The 16,517-nt window shown below is 34.7% G+C and overlaps 2 protein-coding genes across 2 annotated transcripts; both read right to left on the bottom strand.

Moving 5' to 3' along the window:
• Positions 1–5,446: 5,446 nt before the first annotated feature.
• On the bottom strand, positions 5,447–8,056 carry LOC107467101 (protein IQ-DOMAIN 19-like). Its single transcript, XM_016086139.3, has 4 exons — positions 6,897–8,056; positions 6,579–6,815; positions 5,841–6,467; positions 5,447–5,757 (listed from the first exon to the last, which is right to left on the bottom strand). The coding sequence occupies exons 1-4, from the start codon at positions 7,371–7,373 to the stop codon at positions 5,740–5,742; spliced, it is 1,359 nt and encodes a 452-aa protein (XP_015941625.1). The 5' UTR covers positions 7,374–8,056; the 3' UTR covers positions 5,447–5,739.
• A 3,022-nt stretch (positions 8,057–11,078) lies between these two features.
• Positions 11,079–15,764, bottom strand: LOC107467067 (choline transporter protein 1). Its single transcript, XM_016086098.3, has 10 exons — positions 15,404–15,764; positions 14,662–15,020; positions 14,253–14,398; positions 13,773–13,956; positions 13,501–13,574; positions 13,279–13,392; positions 12,746–13,102; positions 12,094–12,354; positions 11,687–11,914; positions 11,079–11,504 (listed from the first exon to the last, which is right to left on the bottom strand). Exons 1-10 carry the CDS (start codon positions 15,586–15,588, stop codon positions 11,310–11,312), a joined length of 2,103 nt encoding a protein of 700 aa, XP_015941584.1. The 5' UTR covers positions 15,589–15,764; the 3' UTR covers positions 11,079–11,309.
• Between the last annotated feature and the right edge of the window lie 753 nt (positions 15,765–16,517).

Raw genomic sequence — 16,517 nt, 5'->3', positions numbered from 1 at the left:
AAATAAGTTTCCTTTTAATAGAAATATCAATGTGTCGCTCCTAACCATTGACAAATGAAATTAAATAATTTTATAAAATCATGGATGTTGGAAAGGGTATATATGAAGGTTCGTGGCAGATTGATATTGATATGTGTGTTTGTTGAGTGCAATAAGGTTGTCGTTGTCTGAGTTGGAGAAAAGCGTAAAGAAGGTTGGAAAAATGAAAACTCGGCTGGGAAGTGAATCAAGTAAAAATAGGACTATAATTAATTGGTTTGATTTTTCACACATCTCATGGTACGAGAAACTTTCAATGTCAAATGAATTGTCAAAATCTATAAAATAAGTGTAAACTACTGTTTATTACGCTTTGATTTGTTGTTTAACTTTTAATATTCGATAAATTCTCCTTTTCCGGCTAGGAAGGGTTTGAAATCTGCATGTTTAGGTTAGCGTTTACCCTCTATCATGTATTCATTTAAGTTGTAATGTAAACCTTGCCACGCTGTAATTATGATTGCAATATGCCGTTTGTTTATGTCAAATGGTTGCATGTTGAGATTTTTTCAAGGAATACTTAAATAGTTAAATTAATCAGAATACTGCATAAGAGTGTTGAGAATTTCGGATTATGTTTGTTTAATCAATGCCCTATTATATGACAGATAAGGGGCCTGCATTTGAGATATTGATTCAAAATAGCTTCCATGAAAATATATTCCATCTGTTTCTACCACATCGATATTAAACGTGCTATATATACACTAAAAAGTAATCATCAATTCAGTTATTAATATAAAATATATAAAATAAATTAAATAATATATATTTATTTATAAATTTCATCATCATATATAGTCATAAAAATGTTATCCTAAATCACATATTATTTAGATTAGATGCATGTTCATAACATAGTAAATAAGAAAAAGGGTCTAAAAAGATACACTAAGGTGCCTATTACTTCAATTTTTTTTATTAATTAAATATATGTAATAATAATAAATATAAAGTTAATTAAGATGCCAAATATCGGCTAAATAATTTAGTTATAGAGTAAAAAGTGGTGTTTTGGCTGGAAATGAGAGAATTTAGTGTATTTACGTTTGAGTGGACGTATTAAAAGCACCATGTGAGAGGTATGGAGGACACGTGGCAGAGACTAGTTGGATAAACCAAGCAGCACGTAGGGGCGTATGGATCAGCATGCAGGGGGCGTGCTGCCACGTGGCGACGCATGATTGGGTGAAGCTGCAAACACGTGGTGGACGTGGTGAGTCAGCATGCGGGGGGCGTTTTGACACGTGACAAAGTGTGGTTGGTTGAGGCACGCAGCACGTGGAGAGTGTTGAATGCTCCCTCTACATAAGGCCGAGCTCGGTACCACTTTTATTCCGAATGAGAGTATGCTTTGAACATTCTCTGAGTGTGTTGGTAGTGTAATGGAGGGTACCGCAAACTTGGTGGCATATCGCAATGGTGAGATAATACGGAATACTCATGAGGGAGTGAAGTTTGAGTGTCAGAATCCGTTTTCGTTTGTGGTTCCATGCACCATGACGTTTATGGAGCTTTAGAACGGTCTCTGTCAAAGCATGGAGAATGGTATGTTAATGAGAGTGAGAAAAATTCTGTATCAGAATCCGGTTGTAGTTTTTTGTGGACTAATACAGTTTAATACCATGCCAATCACTGACGAATCAAGTATGCAGAATATGTTTCAAATTCACTGGCAGACGCAGATGCGACAGCTACAGATTGAGCTGTATGTTGAGTTTGAAACCGTAGAGGCAGAAGAGATACAAAATGAATTAGATATAGAGGATGATAGACATGTCGTGTATGAAGGAATGAATAGTGATAGCGAAGAGGACTTCGAAGCCACTTATGAAGCTGGCAATGAAGACGAGGATGGTGATGTGGGAGTTGAGATAGCAATAGATAATATAGTGGTTCATCTCTCGAACAGTCAACCGATGAAATTGGATGATCCAAAAAATTTATAATATGTTCCTCTGGAGCCGTATAATTACGCACCATTTTCTAAAATAAATACAAACCAATATTTTTTTTCAATTTTATTTTTCCACTATTTTTCTTTCTTTCCCCGAAATCCCCCTTCTTTTCTCTAACAAAAACGCTTCACCACCCTGCTGTGTGATACTCACACTACGTTACTAATGCGTGAGCATCTTTCCTATTTTTTCTAGTGAATTTGTATCTAATTTGTTGAACTTAATAAAGAATTAATTATCTTTTAGCCAATATGGATGCTATTTTGAGTTTTGTGCAATACTGTTTATTTTAGGTAGCATTCGACTAGATTTGATGAAGTTTCTGCAGCACAAGAATCAAAGGAGATGGCTGCGAGGAGTGACGCGCACGCGTGCCTGACGCGTGCGCGTGAATTGGAGGTATCCATGGCGACGCGTGCGCGTGACTGACGCGCACGTGTGAATTGAAGATTTGCTCAGCGAAGCGTCCGCGTGACCGACGCGTTCGCGTGACTTGCGAAGAAGACCAGCGACGCGCCCGCGTGACTGACTCGTACGCGTGACATGTGCCACGTGCAGAAAAACACAGAAAAACGCTGGGAGCGATTTCTGGGCTGTTTTGACCCAGTTTCCAGCCCAGAAAACACAGATTAGAAGCTGCAGAATGGACAATTCAAGTGGTCTCCACCCATCAGCTGAAGACTTGTTAACTAATTCAAATTTAAATTCAAATCTTATTTTTTAGGAAAATATATTATTTTTAATTTTAGATAATTAGATTTTAAATTTATTAGGATTAGTTATAAAAAGGGATCTGATGCCATTAGATTAGGGACACAATACATTTTTACCAAAACCCTTATTTTTCTTCTTGAACCATGAGCAACTAAACCTCCACTGTTAAGGTTAAGAGCCCTGTCTATTTGTATGGATTAATTCGTTTGATCTTTCTAATTTAATCCATGTTTTGATTTATATTTCAATAATTTGTTTTCGTTCTTTATTTTATGAATTTGGGTGAAACGGAAGTATGACCCATGTTCTAATTGAGTTCTTGTAAAACTTGGAAAAGCTCTTTACTTGAACAACAGCTTGAAAACATATTATCCTAAATTTCTAATTGTTTGTATTTAACGAGATAACGGATACGTGACATATAATCTTTATTTTTGGATAATTAGGATTTTTGTGGCATATAAACTGGAATTTGAACTTCACCTTCTAATTGGAATTAATTGACCAAGGAATTGGCAGTTGATGAATTTTAGAGGAGACTAGAAAGGTCTAAGGAATTAGGGTCTAGTCACATATAGTTTGCCATGAATTAAATCTTGCATGATTAAAATAGTTAGTGAGAAAAATCAATCCGAAAGAATAGATAACTCTGAAGCCTTAATTATCTTCTCCATATTTTATTCCCAACTTATTTATCAGCCTGTCTTTAATATTTCAATTTTACTGTTTAATGCTCTTTGAACTTTCAAACACTATTTTCTGCTTGCCTAACTAATCCTATCAAATGCTATTGTTGCTTGATCCATCAGTGCTCGTGGGATCGACCCTTACTCACGTAAGGTATTACTTGGTACGATTCGGTGCACTTGCCGGTTAGTTTGTGGGTTGTAAAATACCACACAAGTTACCCTCTAATGCATATACTGGGTGGGGGTTTCTTTTACAGGGAAAGGTTTGCTGTTTACCGGAATGGAGGAGCTGTCCCCTACATGCAGACAGTCTCCACCACGCTCACTCCGTGTTGTTGCAGCATATTGCAAACTCGCGGTACTCTGCCATGCCTGCTCCAACACGTCCCTGCGTGTTGCCAGGGAGCTGCATGTGAGCTACATGTGCGCTGCGTCACCACGTCCCAGCGTGTTGTTAGGGTGCTGACACACTTCTGCAGCACAGCGGTACCACACCCTCCGCGTGTTGACCGTGGCCTCCATATCCCGATAAAACACCTCACTCCCCAATATTCGGCCAAAACACCAACCCACTCTCCATAAGAAAAACAATTTCTGCCAAATATCTTACATTCTAATTAAAAGGTTTTGGAGGTGAGTCTTTGAAATAGCAAAAATATATATATTTTTATAAATTTAATTATTTTATTAGTCTTTATAATTTTACAAAATTTATAATTAGATTTTTATAATTTTTTTAATTGAATCTTTACACTACTTTTAATTTTGTAATTATATCCTTTCGTGTAACAAATATTTAAATTAACAAAATATTTCTCCTAAAAATATGTGGTCAAAGATCTAATTAAATTCTTAATTGTAGATACCTTTAACTTGTAAAAAAATATTGTATTAACTTTAATATTTTTTACACTTAACATAATAATTAACCACTTTTATAAGTTACACATAATAGAGAATATTTCAAAAAAAGAAATTGTGACAAATTTCTTCTAGAGGCTATCCCTTTTCTTTTTTTGTCGTGAGGCGATATCCTTTTTTAACCAGACATGTCAAGAACTAATCTATTGTAGTACTGAGTTCAATTTAAGGGGTTGTCATAGATTATTGTATGCACAAAATATAATTCAAACTCCGAACACTTGTTTAGACAGACTAATGAGCTAAATACTAAATTAATCTTTTTTTTTTGTATTTTGACGGGTCTTAATACCCAAAATAATTAAAAAAAATCAAGGATAAACGAGACAATGATACTCCTCTAGTATCATCAATTCATCATTTATAGTGTTTCTTAGTATTTGTTTGGGCACTATTATTTTGATAATTTTTTTTAATAAATTTTTTTTTATTTTTTAGAGTGTTTGGCAAATTTTTAGTAGTAAAAATAAAAATACTAAAAAAATAAAAAACATCTTTTTTAAAAACTGTAATTTACATTTTTTTAAAGATTTTTTTCTTAAAAAATAAGAAATATTTTTCATGTAATAAATAAACAAAAAAATATTTTTATATTATTATATCTAAATATAATTGATAAATAATTTTTTTGTATTAAAATACTCAAACATAAAATTACTTTTACGTAAAAAAAAACTGAAAAAAAAATATTCTTTTTAAAAAGCTCGTCTAAACAAACTCTTAATCCTACTCGTGTAGTGTCTATGAAATAAAATCCAAGACATGCTTATAAACTTTCCTTCACAAGCTAGTCGGTGCCATTATTTCCTTCTCTATATATGTGACAGTCTTACATTTCAATCTCTTTGTATTAAGTGGCTGATGCTTCTTATGATTGCTTCCGGGTGATTGCTGCTTTGGAATCAGTTTCTACTTTCTAGAATTATTTTTTGTGTAATGGATAATGGATAACAAATAATATTCTTATCTTTTGTAGTCATGGGCTTAAGCCCTACAAATCTGATTTTTTTGGGTGCATAACGGATGACTTTAGACCAACCTGTAGTTTGTATTGGGCTAAAGCCTAAAGTTCTCAAATCTGATTCATAGCAATTGGAAAACAGGCAGTGAATGTAAATGCAGCTTCAACAAGTGACTGAGTGAGGATAGGAGGGAGTTATGGAAGGAGATATGGGAAATGAATGTTCCTCTAAAGGTGAAGATGTTTATTTGGAAAGCCTCACATAATTTACTCGCAGTAAACTTGAATCTATTTAGGGAATACATCGCTTGTTAAAAACTTATACACAGTCCACAAAACCGTTACAATGAATTCTTACTAAGTAAGACCCAGGAAGAAAGTCTACAAAAGTTGGCCTTCAATATATATATGTAGTAAAAGTAGAAGAAGAGGAACACTCAGCAAAGTTGCACTATCACTACCTATCTCCATGATGCTGCATCCAAATCAAAAGATCACAATTAAAACATGTTCACACATTATATGGATCTAATTTAATTTCAAAGAGGTAGTACTTACATGATATGCAACAAGGGTTCTGCAGTAATTAGTGTTTGTGAGGACTGTACTTGTTGATCCACACTCACTGTCCTTGAGTGAAACTGAGGACCTATCAAGCTTGATTGCTGACCATGGATTAGTGGCACCTACATGTGAAGATGACCTCTGCATCCTCACAGGCCTTGGCACATTCCTTCCTTCCACAGAAGCTCTTCGCCGGCTCAGCTGCCTCTCAAATGAATCAGGCCTTTGCTTTGGTGCACTGTGTGATCTCACTTTGGCCCTTGATGATTCTGTGTTGGCCATGTAATTTGGAAACAAAGGGTAGTCATAGGACATCACCTCACCATACCCTGGCCTAGGGAAGGAGAAGGGATGCTTCGAATCGTCAGCTCCAGATGCGGCCGAGTAGCATTGAGGGCTGCTCTGTGCTGTGCTGAAGCAGTCCTCAAAGTGTCCACTACATGCTCTTGGACTAAACTCTGTTAAGGCTGATGGAGCTGGTGATACCTTCAAGTTTTCTTCCTTTGAATAATATGCTGGAAATTTATGCACACTGCTGCTTCTGCTTCTAGAGTTTCCTTTTGATTCACAGACATCCATCTCCACAATCTTGATGTTCTCTTCTAGGCCTCTCTCCATTTCCTATATCCACAAATCAAGAACCAATTTTATTGGTGATGAAAACAAACAACTCTTCTCTTCAATGCTGCAAATCTAAGTTGAAAATTTCAACCATTATGTCATGGAACTTACATTATACACTTGAGCATATAAATCTTCCTCTGTAGTGTTTCTGAAACTTGATTGCTTCTGATAAGACTTCCCTTCTGATGATGCAATTCGGATCCTCTGAGCACGAGCTCTAGCCTGTGCTGTCACCAAAGCCTGCATGCATCTCAGTGTTGCCTTGGCCTGTTTTCTCACCAAGTGACCCCTTACCAGTGCCTGCAACTTCACTAGTCCTCTGAGAGCACACAATGCTTTTCTTGCCTGTCACATAAATAAACATTACAAAGATATTCATATGAAATTGAAAGAGAAAATAAACAAGCTTCCTTGGAAGCTACATACCAAGTAGGACCTAAAGACAGATTGAATTTTGATGGCTGCAGCCTCTTCAGCTGTTCCATTGGAACCAGAAGCCAAGCGGATCACAGCAGCCGCAGCCTGAGCTGCAGCCACTGCCGCATCAGCTGCTGCCTCCGTGGCAGCAGCCACAGCCATGGCATGCTTCTTCTGCTCGTCATCCAGAGGAATATCTGTGGTGGCAGCAGCTTGTGGTGTCTGTGAAGCAGTGACATTTGATTCTGCAAAGTTCAATTCCTTGGAAGGTGTTGTTGGTGTGGATGTGGATGTGGCAGATGATCTTCTAAAGCTCCATCTCCTTTTCTCCTTTGGGGTTGTGGAATTTGGAGTGGTTGGATTTTCTGTTCCATTTGAAGAATTCAGGCTTGTTGCATTACCACCACATTTGTCCTTCACCTTCTCCTTTTCCCTTTCTTTCTTCCCTGTCAAGAAGTTTCTAAGCCATTTCCCTGCCTTCCCCATCTCTATCAAAAACTTAGAAAGCTGAAGTTGATTGTTGCAACAACTTAGTGGAAGAAGACAGTAACAAAATCATTTGTAGATAGATCTCTTCATGTCTAATAATAAGTTGCTTTCAATACTATAGTCATATATGGCCCCTCCCTTTTTTCTTATAATTCAATCTTGGCTATCTTCACATTCATTAAAAGTGGAAAATTATTACATTGAAAATGACACATATTATCACTAATAAGAGACTTTTAAATATAATATAACAAACTACCTAGTAATTGTGATTGAGTAATACTAAATATTCTTTGAAATATATGGTCCCCTCACCGAGAATAGCATAAGGTTCTTTGACAGCCTAAACTAACTGTTTCATCTCATCATTTTTTTCGGTACAAGCTACCCTTTTTTATTCTTGTGTTTGGATCAATGCCATGTAACTTAAAATGCTTGCTTGTGTGTGTAAAATCTAAGAAGAAACTAATAGGAAACTCTTCTGGAGCACTAATGGGATTAGATTCTTTACCCTCTAAACTGAAAAAGAATCGAGTCCCCACAGGTAAGGCCACTAAACAAAGGGTGTTATGGTGATTTCAGTTGTCGGTTAATAAGGAATAATAGGTTGGAGATTGGATCAGAAAGCATGTGAAAATAGGGGAAGAACATGCAGCATCCGTGTAAAATACTCATATTATGGCTTGGCTTGAAGTGAGGGTCCATGTAGGGACCTTAGAACTATTGAAAATTAGAAGACCTTAGTGGGGACACTAAATAAGTGATTGAGTGAGGGTCCTTAGGATCTGCATGTGCCCATCCTATCCATGCACCCTAACACTCTAATGTGCCAAGTATTAATACTAGTGATGGGGATTAAAATATTTGGTTACTTACCCTTTTTTTTCCTATAATTCTATGACCAAAGGGCTAGGTAGATTCAAGTACTTTTGTGCTACATGTTCAAAATTTACAATAATTGCTCAATAAGTTGCATGCAAATACTGTACACCAACCTAAGGTCAATTATCAGAAGGGACCAAGTGGTAGCTTATAAAGGGATATCAAATTAATAAGGTTAGGCCCCTTGCTATATCCATCATAGACTAGTGATTTTTATTGTTTATTTCAAAGATGAATTTTGTTAAGCAAAAACATCTAGTTGGCATTCACATGGCATGTTTATATGCTTCCCATTTGACTAGGTGTTTTGCAGGAGGAAACAACGCATTGGGATTTGGCCTATTTCCTCCACTAATTCTATCCTTGTTCTCTTAACCAACTTATATTAGTTGATATATTATGCTTAACCAAATCGGCAAATTCTCCTGTGGTCCTTTCTAGCTACCCCAACTCCTAATAAGTTATAATCAAGGTATTCCTTTGAAACAGAAATGATGTTTTTATTACTCTTTAAGAGACATCTATTAGGCACTGAGAGTAAGTTCAACCTCTCTCTCAACTAACATTTAAATAATACTTTATAAGATGCTTGTAAATTCGAAAATAATGACTATGGCTAAATCAAGGTTAATAGATTAGACTATAGAGCAGCATCAGTAACAGCTACAAATATGAACCATCCTGGAGCCCTTAATGTAATTGAATATCATATATCAATAATTTATAAGATGATGGACGAAACATAAAACAAAAGCACAATAATTTGATTCCTGATAAGTCTTTTATTGAAGGTTGTCCTCTTATGGTTTAAATAGTAACCAATAATGATTCACCGAATCCAATACAAAATCATAAAGTGAGACACTTGATCATAGGATAGAAGTCATGCATTTTCTTGGAAACTTCTTGTATTATCTAGTGTTATTGAAAACCAATTTAAAATTAAGTTTTCAGAATTTAATTAATCTGATCTGTGATGCAGAAAATCTCCATATGTTAGAGTGTAACATCACCTTGCTACTTATACAATTTTCATAAGATTTTCAATATTTCTCTTCTCACAGACTATTTTTAAAGTTGAATTTGGTTTATTCAAATTTTGTATAGTATTAGAAACTATATTGTAATTGTTAATAAACTACTAATAGATGACAAATGTTTAATCATGGGCATGAGAAAATGGTATTAGAGTCCCACGTGGAACTCGATTTCACATGTGAAAATATATAGTCTAAATCGATTCAATGACATTCTATTCTTCAGCACGTAATGCTACAAAAGGCAAAGAAGAAGTCAAGTTTATTAAGAATATAAGTGCTGTTCACATGGTTTCGTTTCATTAAAAATAAAAAAAATAATGCATGTGAGATAGTGTTTTAAACTCTTAATTAATGACAGATTCTTATAAACTTTATGTCCAATGTAGTAGCAGTGGGAGCACATGCAATGCTTCATTTGTTCTTTCTTCTGATTGCTTTTCTCTCATCAAAGAGAGATCTCACCAGTAATGTGCATGGATGCAACGCCACATGACTCTCTCTGCTCCCTACCTATAGGCTATGGTGTTCCGTCACAATTCACAAGCAATGAAACTTTGTATCCTGTGAATGTGTACGTGCTTGCATGCATAGAAGCAGTATTATCAAGACTTTCTATACTTACCTAACTCAATTCTAAAAATTAAGGAAAACATAAGGATAAGAAGATAGAAATTTAAAGATAGAGACCGAGATTAAATTAAGTTTTTATATTATGTTTGGTGTAAAATATACATGATTGAAATATGTCTCAAAATTATGTTTGGTTTAATATAAATATAAAGTTTTAGGGATAGATTTAGAATTTTAAAAATTAAATGAAAATATTTTAAAAAAATGCTATTAAAGTTTCGGTTTTCGTCTTTTTGTGTGTCTATTTTTTTGAGGTACTAAAGAGACAAAAATTTTGTATCTCAAAATTAAAATTTTAGTTCCAATCCCAATTATCAAACACAATATTCAGTTCTGTTCAGTCTTAAAAAACAAATACAACCAAGAGACGTAAAACTTATAATACAGTCTCTTCATGTCCAAAAATAACAATCTGAAGTATAAACATTTGGAGGTGAAATTAGTTGTCCAACAATATTGGATCAAATAAACTGTAATACTATATTATTAATATTAAAATTGAGTAAATCTAACTTAACTTCAAAAGCTAACTCTAAAAATGAATATTATTTTCACTCTTATAAATTATCTAGAAGTCATATTATTGAAAAATATAGGACTTATAATAATCTTCCTATCTTAAAAAAAGAAAGCAAGTAAAACTAACACTGGTATATTTTGCGGTGCATGAATGGTGTTAAATCTATGTAGTTGCATGGTCAAAGTGGCTTAATTAGCTAAACAGGAACACTAATCCATATGCAGATAAGCCCCATTCAAAGTCCACCAACGTATCGATGACCAGAGGCTACCGAACTCTGATGGCCCAGTGAAAAACAGACTTCATTTTTCAAAGATTCAGAGCAACTACATTGGCGGCCTACATATGACTCTGATTTTCATACAACTTTTAAGAAACACACAACTAGTAACTCTCAGATAAGAAAACTAATGGCTTTAATCAACCAATATTTCAAGCTATTTGTCTACAATGAATTGCAGCTTTCATAGAGGCTTCATATTGCTTTTTCTGGAATTAGAATGGACATATCTTGGACAAGCAAAGAACTATCTTAAACCTTTTAAACAAAATTGTTTTCACTTGCATTTTGAATGTAAAGAAATTTGAGATTTTGTAGTAGAACTTGCACTAAACAAAGAAAGCTTATAATTAATAATTCTTGTTCTGAGATGTACTTTTGAAGAAGATTATATTACATAATACAATAATTATGTTTGTGTTCATAGCTTGGTATATATAAATCTAAATAACCCAACTTATCAAAAGATAATCCCACCATAACCTTTGTCCAAAAATGTATATGATCAAGACATATATACAAGGAATAGCAAAAATATCTAAAAACTTATCATCATAAGCAAAATCGTACATGGACACACTTCACTGTGGTCCTTGTGTGAGTCTCTGCACCTCATTGTGGTCACCAAGAGTTTCAATGAGAAGGGGTGGAGCATACTGGGCTAGCCCTTGGTGCTCTTCAGAATCTTGGCAGAATGAGAGAACAATTGTTTCAATTGACATCTCCACAACTGCGAAAAAAAGAGTTGCAACAATGTACCCAAGAGCCCAGCATACCTGCATTAAACAAAATGAAAAGCAAAGTGTGTGAAAATCACATTAAATGATATAAGACTTCTCTGTTAGCAACTACTTTCCAGCTCTTGGTCCTTCTAGGTAGCAACTTATCCTGAATTACCATCTTTTAAGCTTTTGCTAAATGATTTTCCATCTACTCAACTATATTTTAGAAAACATACCACAACAGGCAAGAGTGGAGATGATATCTTGTTATGAGCAGAGCTGTACTTGTGTGTATCCAACATGAGGAATGCAAACAGAGCACTTGCAAGGCTGACACATAGTTTTCCAAGGAACAAGATAACATCCCCAATCACGTTAAGACGCCCAATCTTTAGGATGTTATTCATGATCAACTCTGTTGCAATAGATGAAGCACTAAAGAAGCTTTTGCCTGTAATAGCAATCTGCAGAATGCAAGAAAATACTTTAAGTTGAAATTATATTCTAAGCATAAAATTAAGAAACAATCTAGTGAAGCAAGCTTCATTGGAAACATTTTAATGATACAATTAATATGCAAAATTTGAAACATTTTTTGTTGTATTAAGGTTGATGATACCACAAATAAAGTGACAAAATTTACCATGATGTAAGCATTTCGGTTTACTGATTTGATGGTCCACTCAATACACCTGAGAAAACATCTAGAAGATTGGTATGCAGCCTTCCCTATCCAGTTGTCAGGCCAATGATCAGAGACTTTTATTTTGCGACGAATGGATTCAAGCAGAAATCGGATTGATTCTACAAATGACACAATCAGAGAGCCAAGGGCGACAGACCCAAGACTGTAACGCATAAGCCTCTTCATGGAGGAAAAGACTGTAAGAAATGGAATTTCTTGCTGCATTGAAAAATATTAATTATATGAATAACATGTAAATAGGAATTTTGTAAATATCAAAACCAAAGTGCTAAAACTAATCCATTCAAATTAACCAAACAAAAAAGCTATAGTTGTTTGCAAATTTGAACTGCACTCTAATACTAATATCATGTAGCTGCAAGTTTGTCTCGACCCAATTACAATGACAATCTAGATAAACCAATCCTTAACCATGCTACACCGACTACTACTACGAATCAGTAACCATTTCTGAGCAAATTGCAAATTATGGTCTTGTTAGGCTTGGACTATACATTTTCAGTATAATAACATTTTTAGTTATTTTGCTTGCAAGAAACCATTATCTTATCCATCGAATATTAAATTAGGATAAGGCATTGTGACTTACAGATGTTTCACCTCGGGCCCAGTAATAAGAGGCAATAGATCCAGCAATTACTGTAGAGGAACATGCTGTGAAAAATTGTGTAACCCAATAACACCCAAATAGGTGAAAAAGGATTGCAACTCCAATATGTGGTGTATAATGAATGCTATATCCGCAACAGCGATCACAGTTCACCCGTTTAGCCACAAGATCATATGTGCAGCAGTTAGCATTGCAGTTATTCTGAACAATCTGGCCAGAGCTGAACAAATGTAGAGCAGCTGAAATCCAAAACATGTAAAACACTGCCAGGATAGCATATGGTACAATTGGGAAAATAATGAGAGCTTGAACTTCTCCAATGACTTTTGCAGCAACCTGTGAGCAAGATTTGCCAAAAATCAATTAACTGATTGACTAGGATAGTGGAAATACTGCTGCACTGTCATCTCTGACTCTAGTGTTAAACAGACAGACATATTGCTATCAGATATCAACTTAGCAAACAAAACTAGACAAATTATAGTAACTGCATATGGTAAAGCAATTCTTGCCTTCAGGACAGATGTTGCCATAAGGATGCGTCGGACAATAGCAATTGATGTAAGAATTGCAACAGCCATGATAAAGGTCATAAGTATAGCGATAGCACGTAGATGAGTTAGTTCCTAAAAGCAAAATATTGCCATCAGACATATGTAAAGTCAATAATCAAAATCAACATCAAAGAAAAAAGACATGGAGAAGGGCGGGGTTTCAAATATGATGGTACTTACCCTCCCAAATACGTTAGTATAAGCGTCATGCTCACCAATGATAGGAGAAATAGCATCATTTCCAATCCATCCAGCTAAAAGTGAGGAAGAAAACCAACTCAGTATTTTGTTTATGATTTTTTCCAACAGATAGATACAGATAATTAATCCATGGCTATATATTCAAAACAGAAATATAAGCAAAATTGGTTTCAAATATAAAAAATGTATATTTCTCTGAAAAACAGATATTTTGTTCAAGAAATACTGAAATAGCCAAACAGAGATCCAACCTTTAAGGTAATAGAACATTGTGACTGATATTATTAGAACATTAAAGAGAACCACTGTAATCCATGGCATTGCAGCAACAAAATGCCGAATCAACATCAGCCAAATCACAGACAGAAAAAGAGGCAAAATTCCTCCACAAACAATCAGCACAGGCCATGCCTTCCCCATATCAGCCATGTATCTCTGCACACACAAAGAATTACAAGTTGACATTCTACAGCACATAACATGATAATAGTCATAATACACATGCATATCTACAAGCATCCACAAATTCAACTCCTAACAATATAACTCTTGCATGTCAGCAGATAAATCACACTAATGCATCTATTGCGCATGGTGGTAACATCGGACACACTCTACAATACACACAAAATTGCTAGAAGTCTGATGTAAGTGGTATACAACTATACTTTCCCTGTAAAAATTGCAATCGAAATACTAATAAGAATAGTAGGAAGATGAAAATTCCTAACCTTCAAGACAGCTGACCGAGAATTAATGGATTTGTGAATTGATTTATCAATAACAATGTTTTCATTTATGCTGACTCCACCCATCTGCTGCCAATGCTTCAAAGAAGTATTTGACGGTCGAGCAATAAACTGGCAACTCCAGTAAACTAGGCACAAAATATGTTTTGAGAACCATTAGTTTTGAAAATTCTAAATCTATACATCCTCCCCCACTTCTCCACTCCCAACAATTTTTTTCTAAAGAAAGCAAGAACTTTAAAAACAAAGCAATAATAGGGAAAAAAAAGAGAGTAAATTCCTCTTACAAGAACCATACCCTGCAGCTAAGTCAAGAATTTGAAGTAACACTTCCATACAACCACTTTGGTAAGTATAAAACAAGAACGGTCTTAAACAAAAGTTTGCTCACCATTTACACTAGGAAATATGACAGGATAGCATGGACCTTGAAGTTGAAGAGAGGAGTTTCTCATTTCAGGTGTAAGAAACTCAAAGTAATCATAGTTCCTATTAATCCAGTCTTTCATGGAAAGACGAATATCTCCATCAGGATAATCACACAGCCAATTTAGAGAATCATCAGAAGGTATAGGGCACTCAGACAAGCATATAGTGCGTGCATCAACCAGCTTAAATTGGCTATCCTTCAATCCACTCTGATAAACCTGATTAGGATTTTGCCAATATCTAACCTCCAACTTACTGAGGTTAGGATCTGAATGCTTGTCCCCACACACATTGCCTTTGTAATCCACTCCATAAGTAAGCCTAGCAAACCACAGTGGCAAGTGATCATAAGTTGCACGTTGATACCAACAAGAAAAGAGAATAAAACTATGGACTTCAAGCAGCTATACATTCAAGTCCCACTTCTTACTTATAAGTTCCCAAGTAAGCATACAATTACAAAATCAAATTGCATAATTAACACACACATTGTCTTGTATTTGAAGCATGCTAAGCTAAAAATTATTTTAAATAATAAAAAATAGTAAAGTGAATGAAAAACATGGATTGCTATAAGATAATCCCAATGAGAAACAGTCAAAGTTCATATTCAAAATCTCAACTTGTCAATAGCATAAAATCCACTTTACAGCTTAACACAAAGCTAAATTAGATAAAACTGGAAACTTTGACAATATTCTTACCTGAGAGGGTTCCCTTGGTTGAAACCAAAGCTGGAGTTAACAATCATTGCTATCCAAAATGCAATGAAGATGACAAGAACAGTTATGTCTCTGCATTTCCTGTTGTGGCTAATGATTGCACCCGTTTGAGTGACTCCATCACTTGATGGGTATCTTCCTATTACTGCACCCAAAGGACCCCTCATTTTTTTTTCTTCTCAAGCTTTGTTTCTATATCAAGCTACAAACTTTGCTTCGATTTAGCATACAATGGACTCAAGGAGAGAGGTGAGTGTTGCAGAGGATGAAGAAGGAGCGGAGCGGAGCGGAGCAGAACAGAGCAGAGTATGAAACCAGTGTGAAGAAGCAAGTGGGTTTTAGATTTGCTTTATTAATAAAATAAAAGTTTCTTTTATCTAGTGTCCTAACAATATTTATTAAAGATATAAATTTAAGTGATTTTTATAGAGAAAATAAATATTTATATATTTACTATCATTAAAAGTATTAAAATATCATCTATCTAATAATTCTTTTTATATTTATACAAGTAACTATTGATAAAACCATAAAATATTAAATAAAGCCTTCTTTGATATTAAGACATAGATCTTCACATCCTAGTTGGGATGTTATTTATTTAGAGAAAGTATAATGGATTTTAATTTGAGTCGCAAAGGCGGCTATTGATTAGAATACGTTAAAAATTAAGAATTTTCATGATCACTTGCAAGACAAACATAATTATTTATTAGGAATGTTAATGGTTAATATTTTTAGTAAAAAAATTATAAATATTAATAAGCTACTTTTGCTTTTGCCTGCCTTTTTCTTTTACTTTTAGTATTGCAGTATTGCATTGCTACCATATCACGATTTTTTTAGGAATAAAAAGGTTATTTAAAAATCGAACAAATCACCTAACTAAGTCAATAGGAACAAAAAATTACACGAATTAGCTAAACCGAGAATCGATTCATGAATCCACCAATGCACATTTTTAAATAGTTCGAATTGGCATGTTTCGAACTTTATTTCATGTAATTCGAATCAGAGTGATTCGAATTACACACATTAATTCGAATCAACTACACATAGTATAATTAGAATCAAGGTGATTCGAATTACACTTTTG

Source organism: Arachis duranensis, chromosome 9 (assembly GCF_000817695.3).
Source record: "Arachis duranensis cultivar V14167 chromosome 9, aradu.V14167.gnm2.J7QH, whole genome shotgun sequence".
In the NCBI taxonomy this organism is placed as follows: domain Eukaryota; kingdom Viridiplantae; phylum Streptophyta; class Magnoliopsida; order Fabales; family Fabaceae; genus Arachis; species Arachis duranensis.
Note: the sequence above shows the minus strand (reverse complement) of the source record. Positions and strands in the feature narration are given on the sequence as shown.

Bases quoted from the DNA above. Each gene is read 5' to 3' on its own strand.
- LOC107467101 (XM_016086139.3), bottom strand. From the start codon at position 7,373: ATGGGGAAGGCAGGGAAATGGCTTAGAAACTTCTTGACAGGGAAGAAA. The intron at 6,816-6,896 runs GTATGTAGCTTC...TTTATGTGACAG, and splicing joins CTGTCTTTAGGTCCTACTTG to GCAAGAAAAGCATTGTGTGC. The intron at 6,468-6,578 runs GTAAGTTCCATG...TTGTGGATATAG, and splicing joins TATATGCTCAAGTGTATAAT to GAAATGGAGAGAGGCCTAGA.
- LOC107467067 (XM_016086098.3), bottom strand. From the start codon at position 15,588: ATGAGGGGTCCTTTGGGTGCAGTAATAGGAAGATACCCATCAAGTGAT. The intron at 15,021-15,403 runs GTAAGAATATTG...GTGGTTTGCTAG, and splicing joins AACCAAGGGAACCCTCTCAG to GCTTACTTATGGAGTGGATT. The intron at 13,103-13,278 runs GCAAGAATTGCT...TCTTGCTCACAG, and splicing joins TGGCAACATCTGTCCTGAAG to GTTGCTGCAAAAGTCATTGG.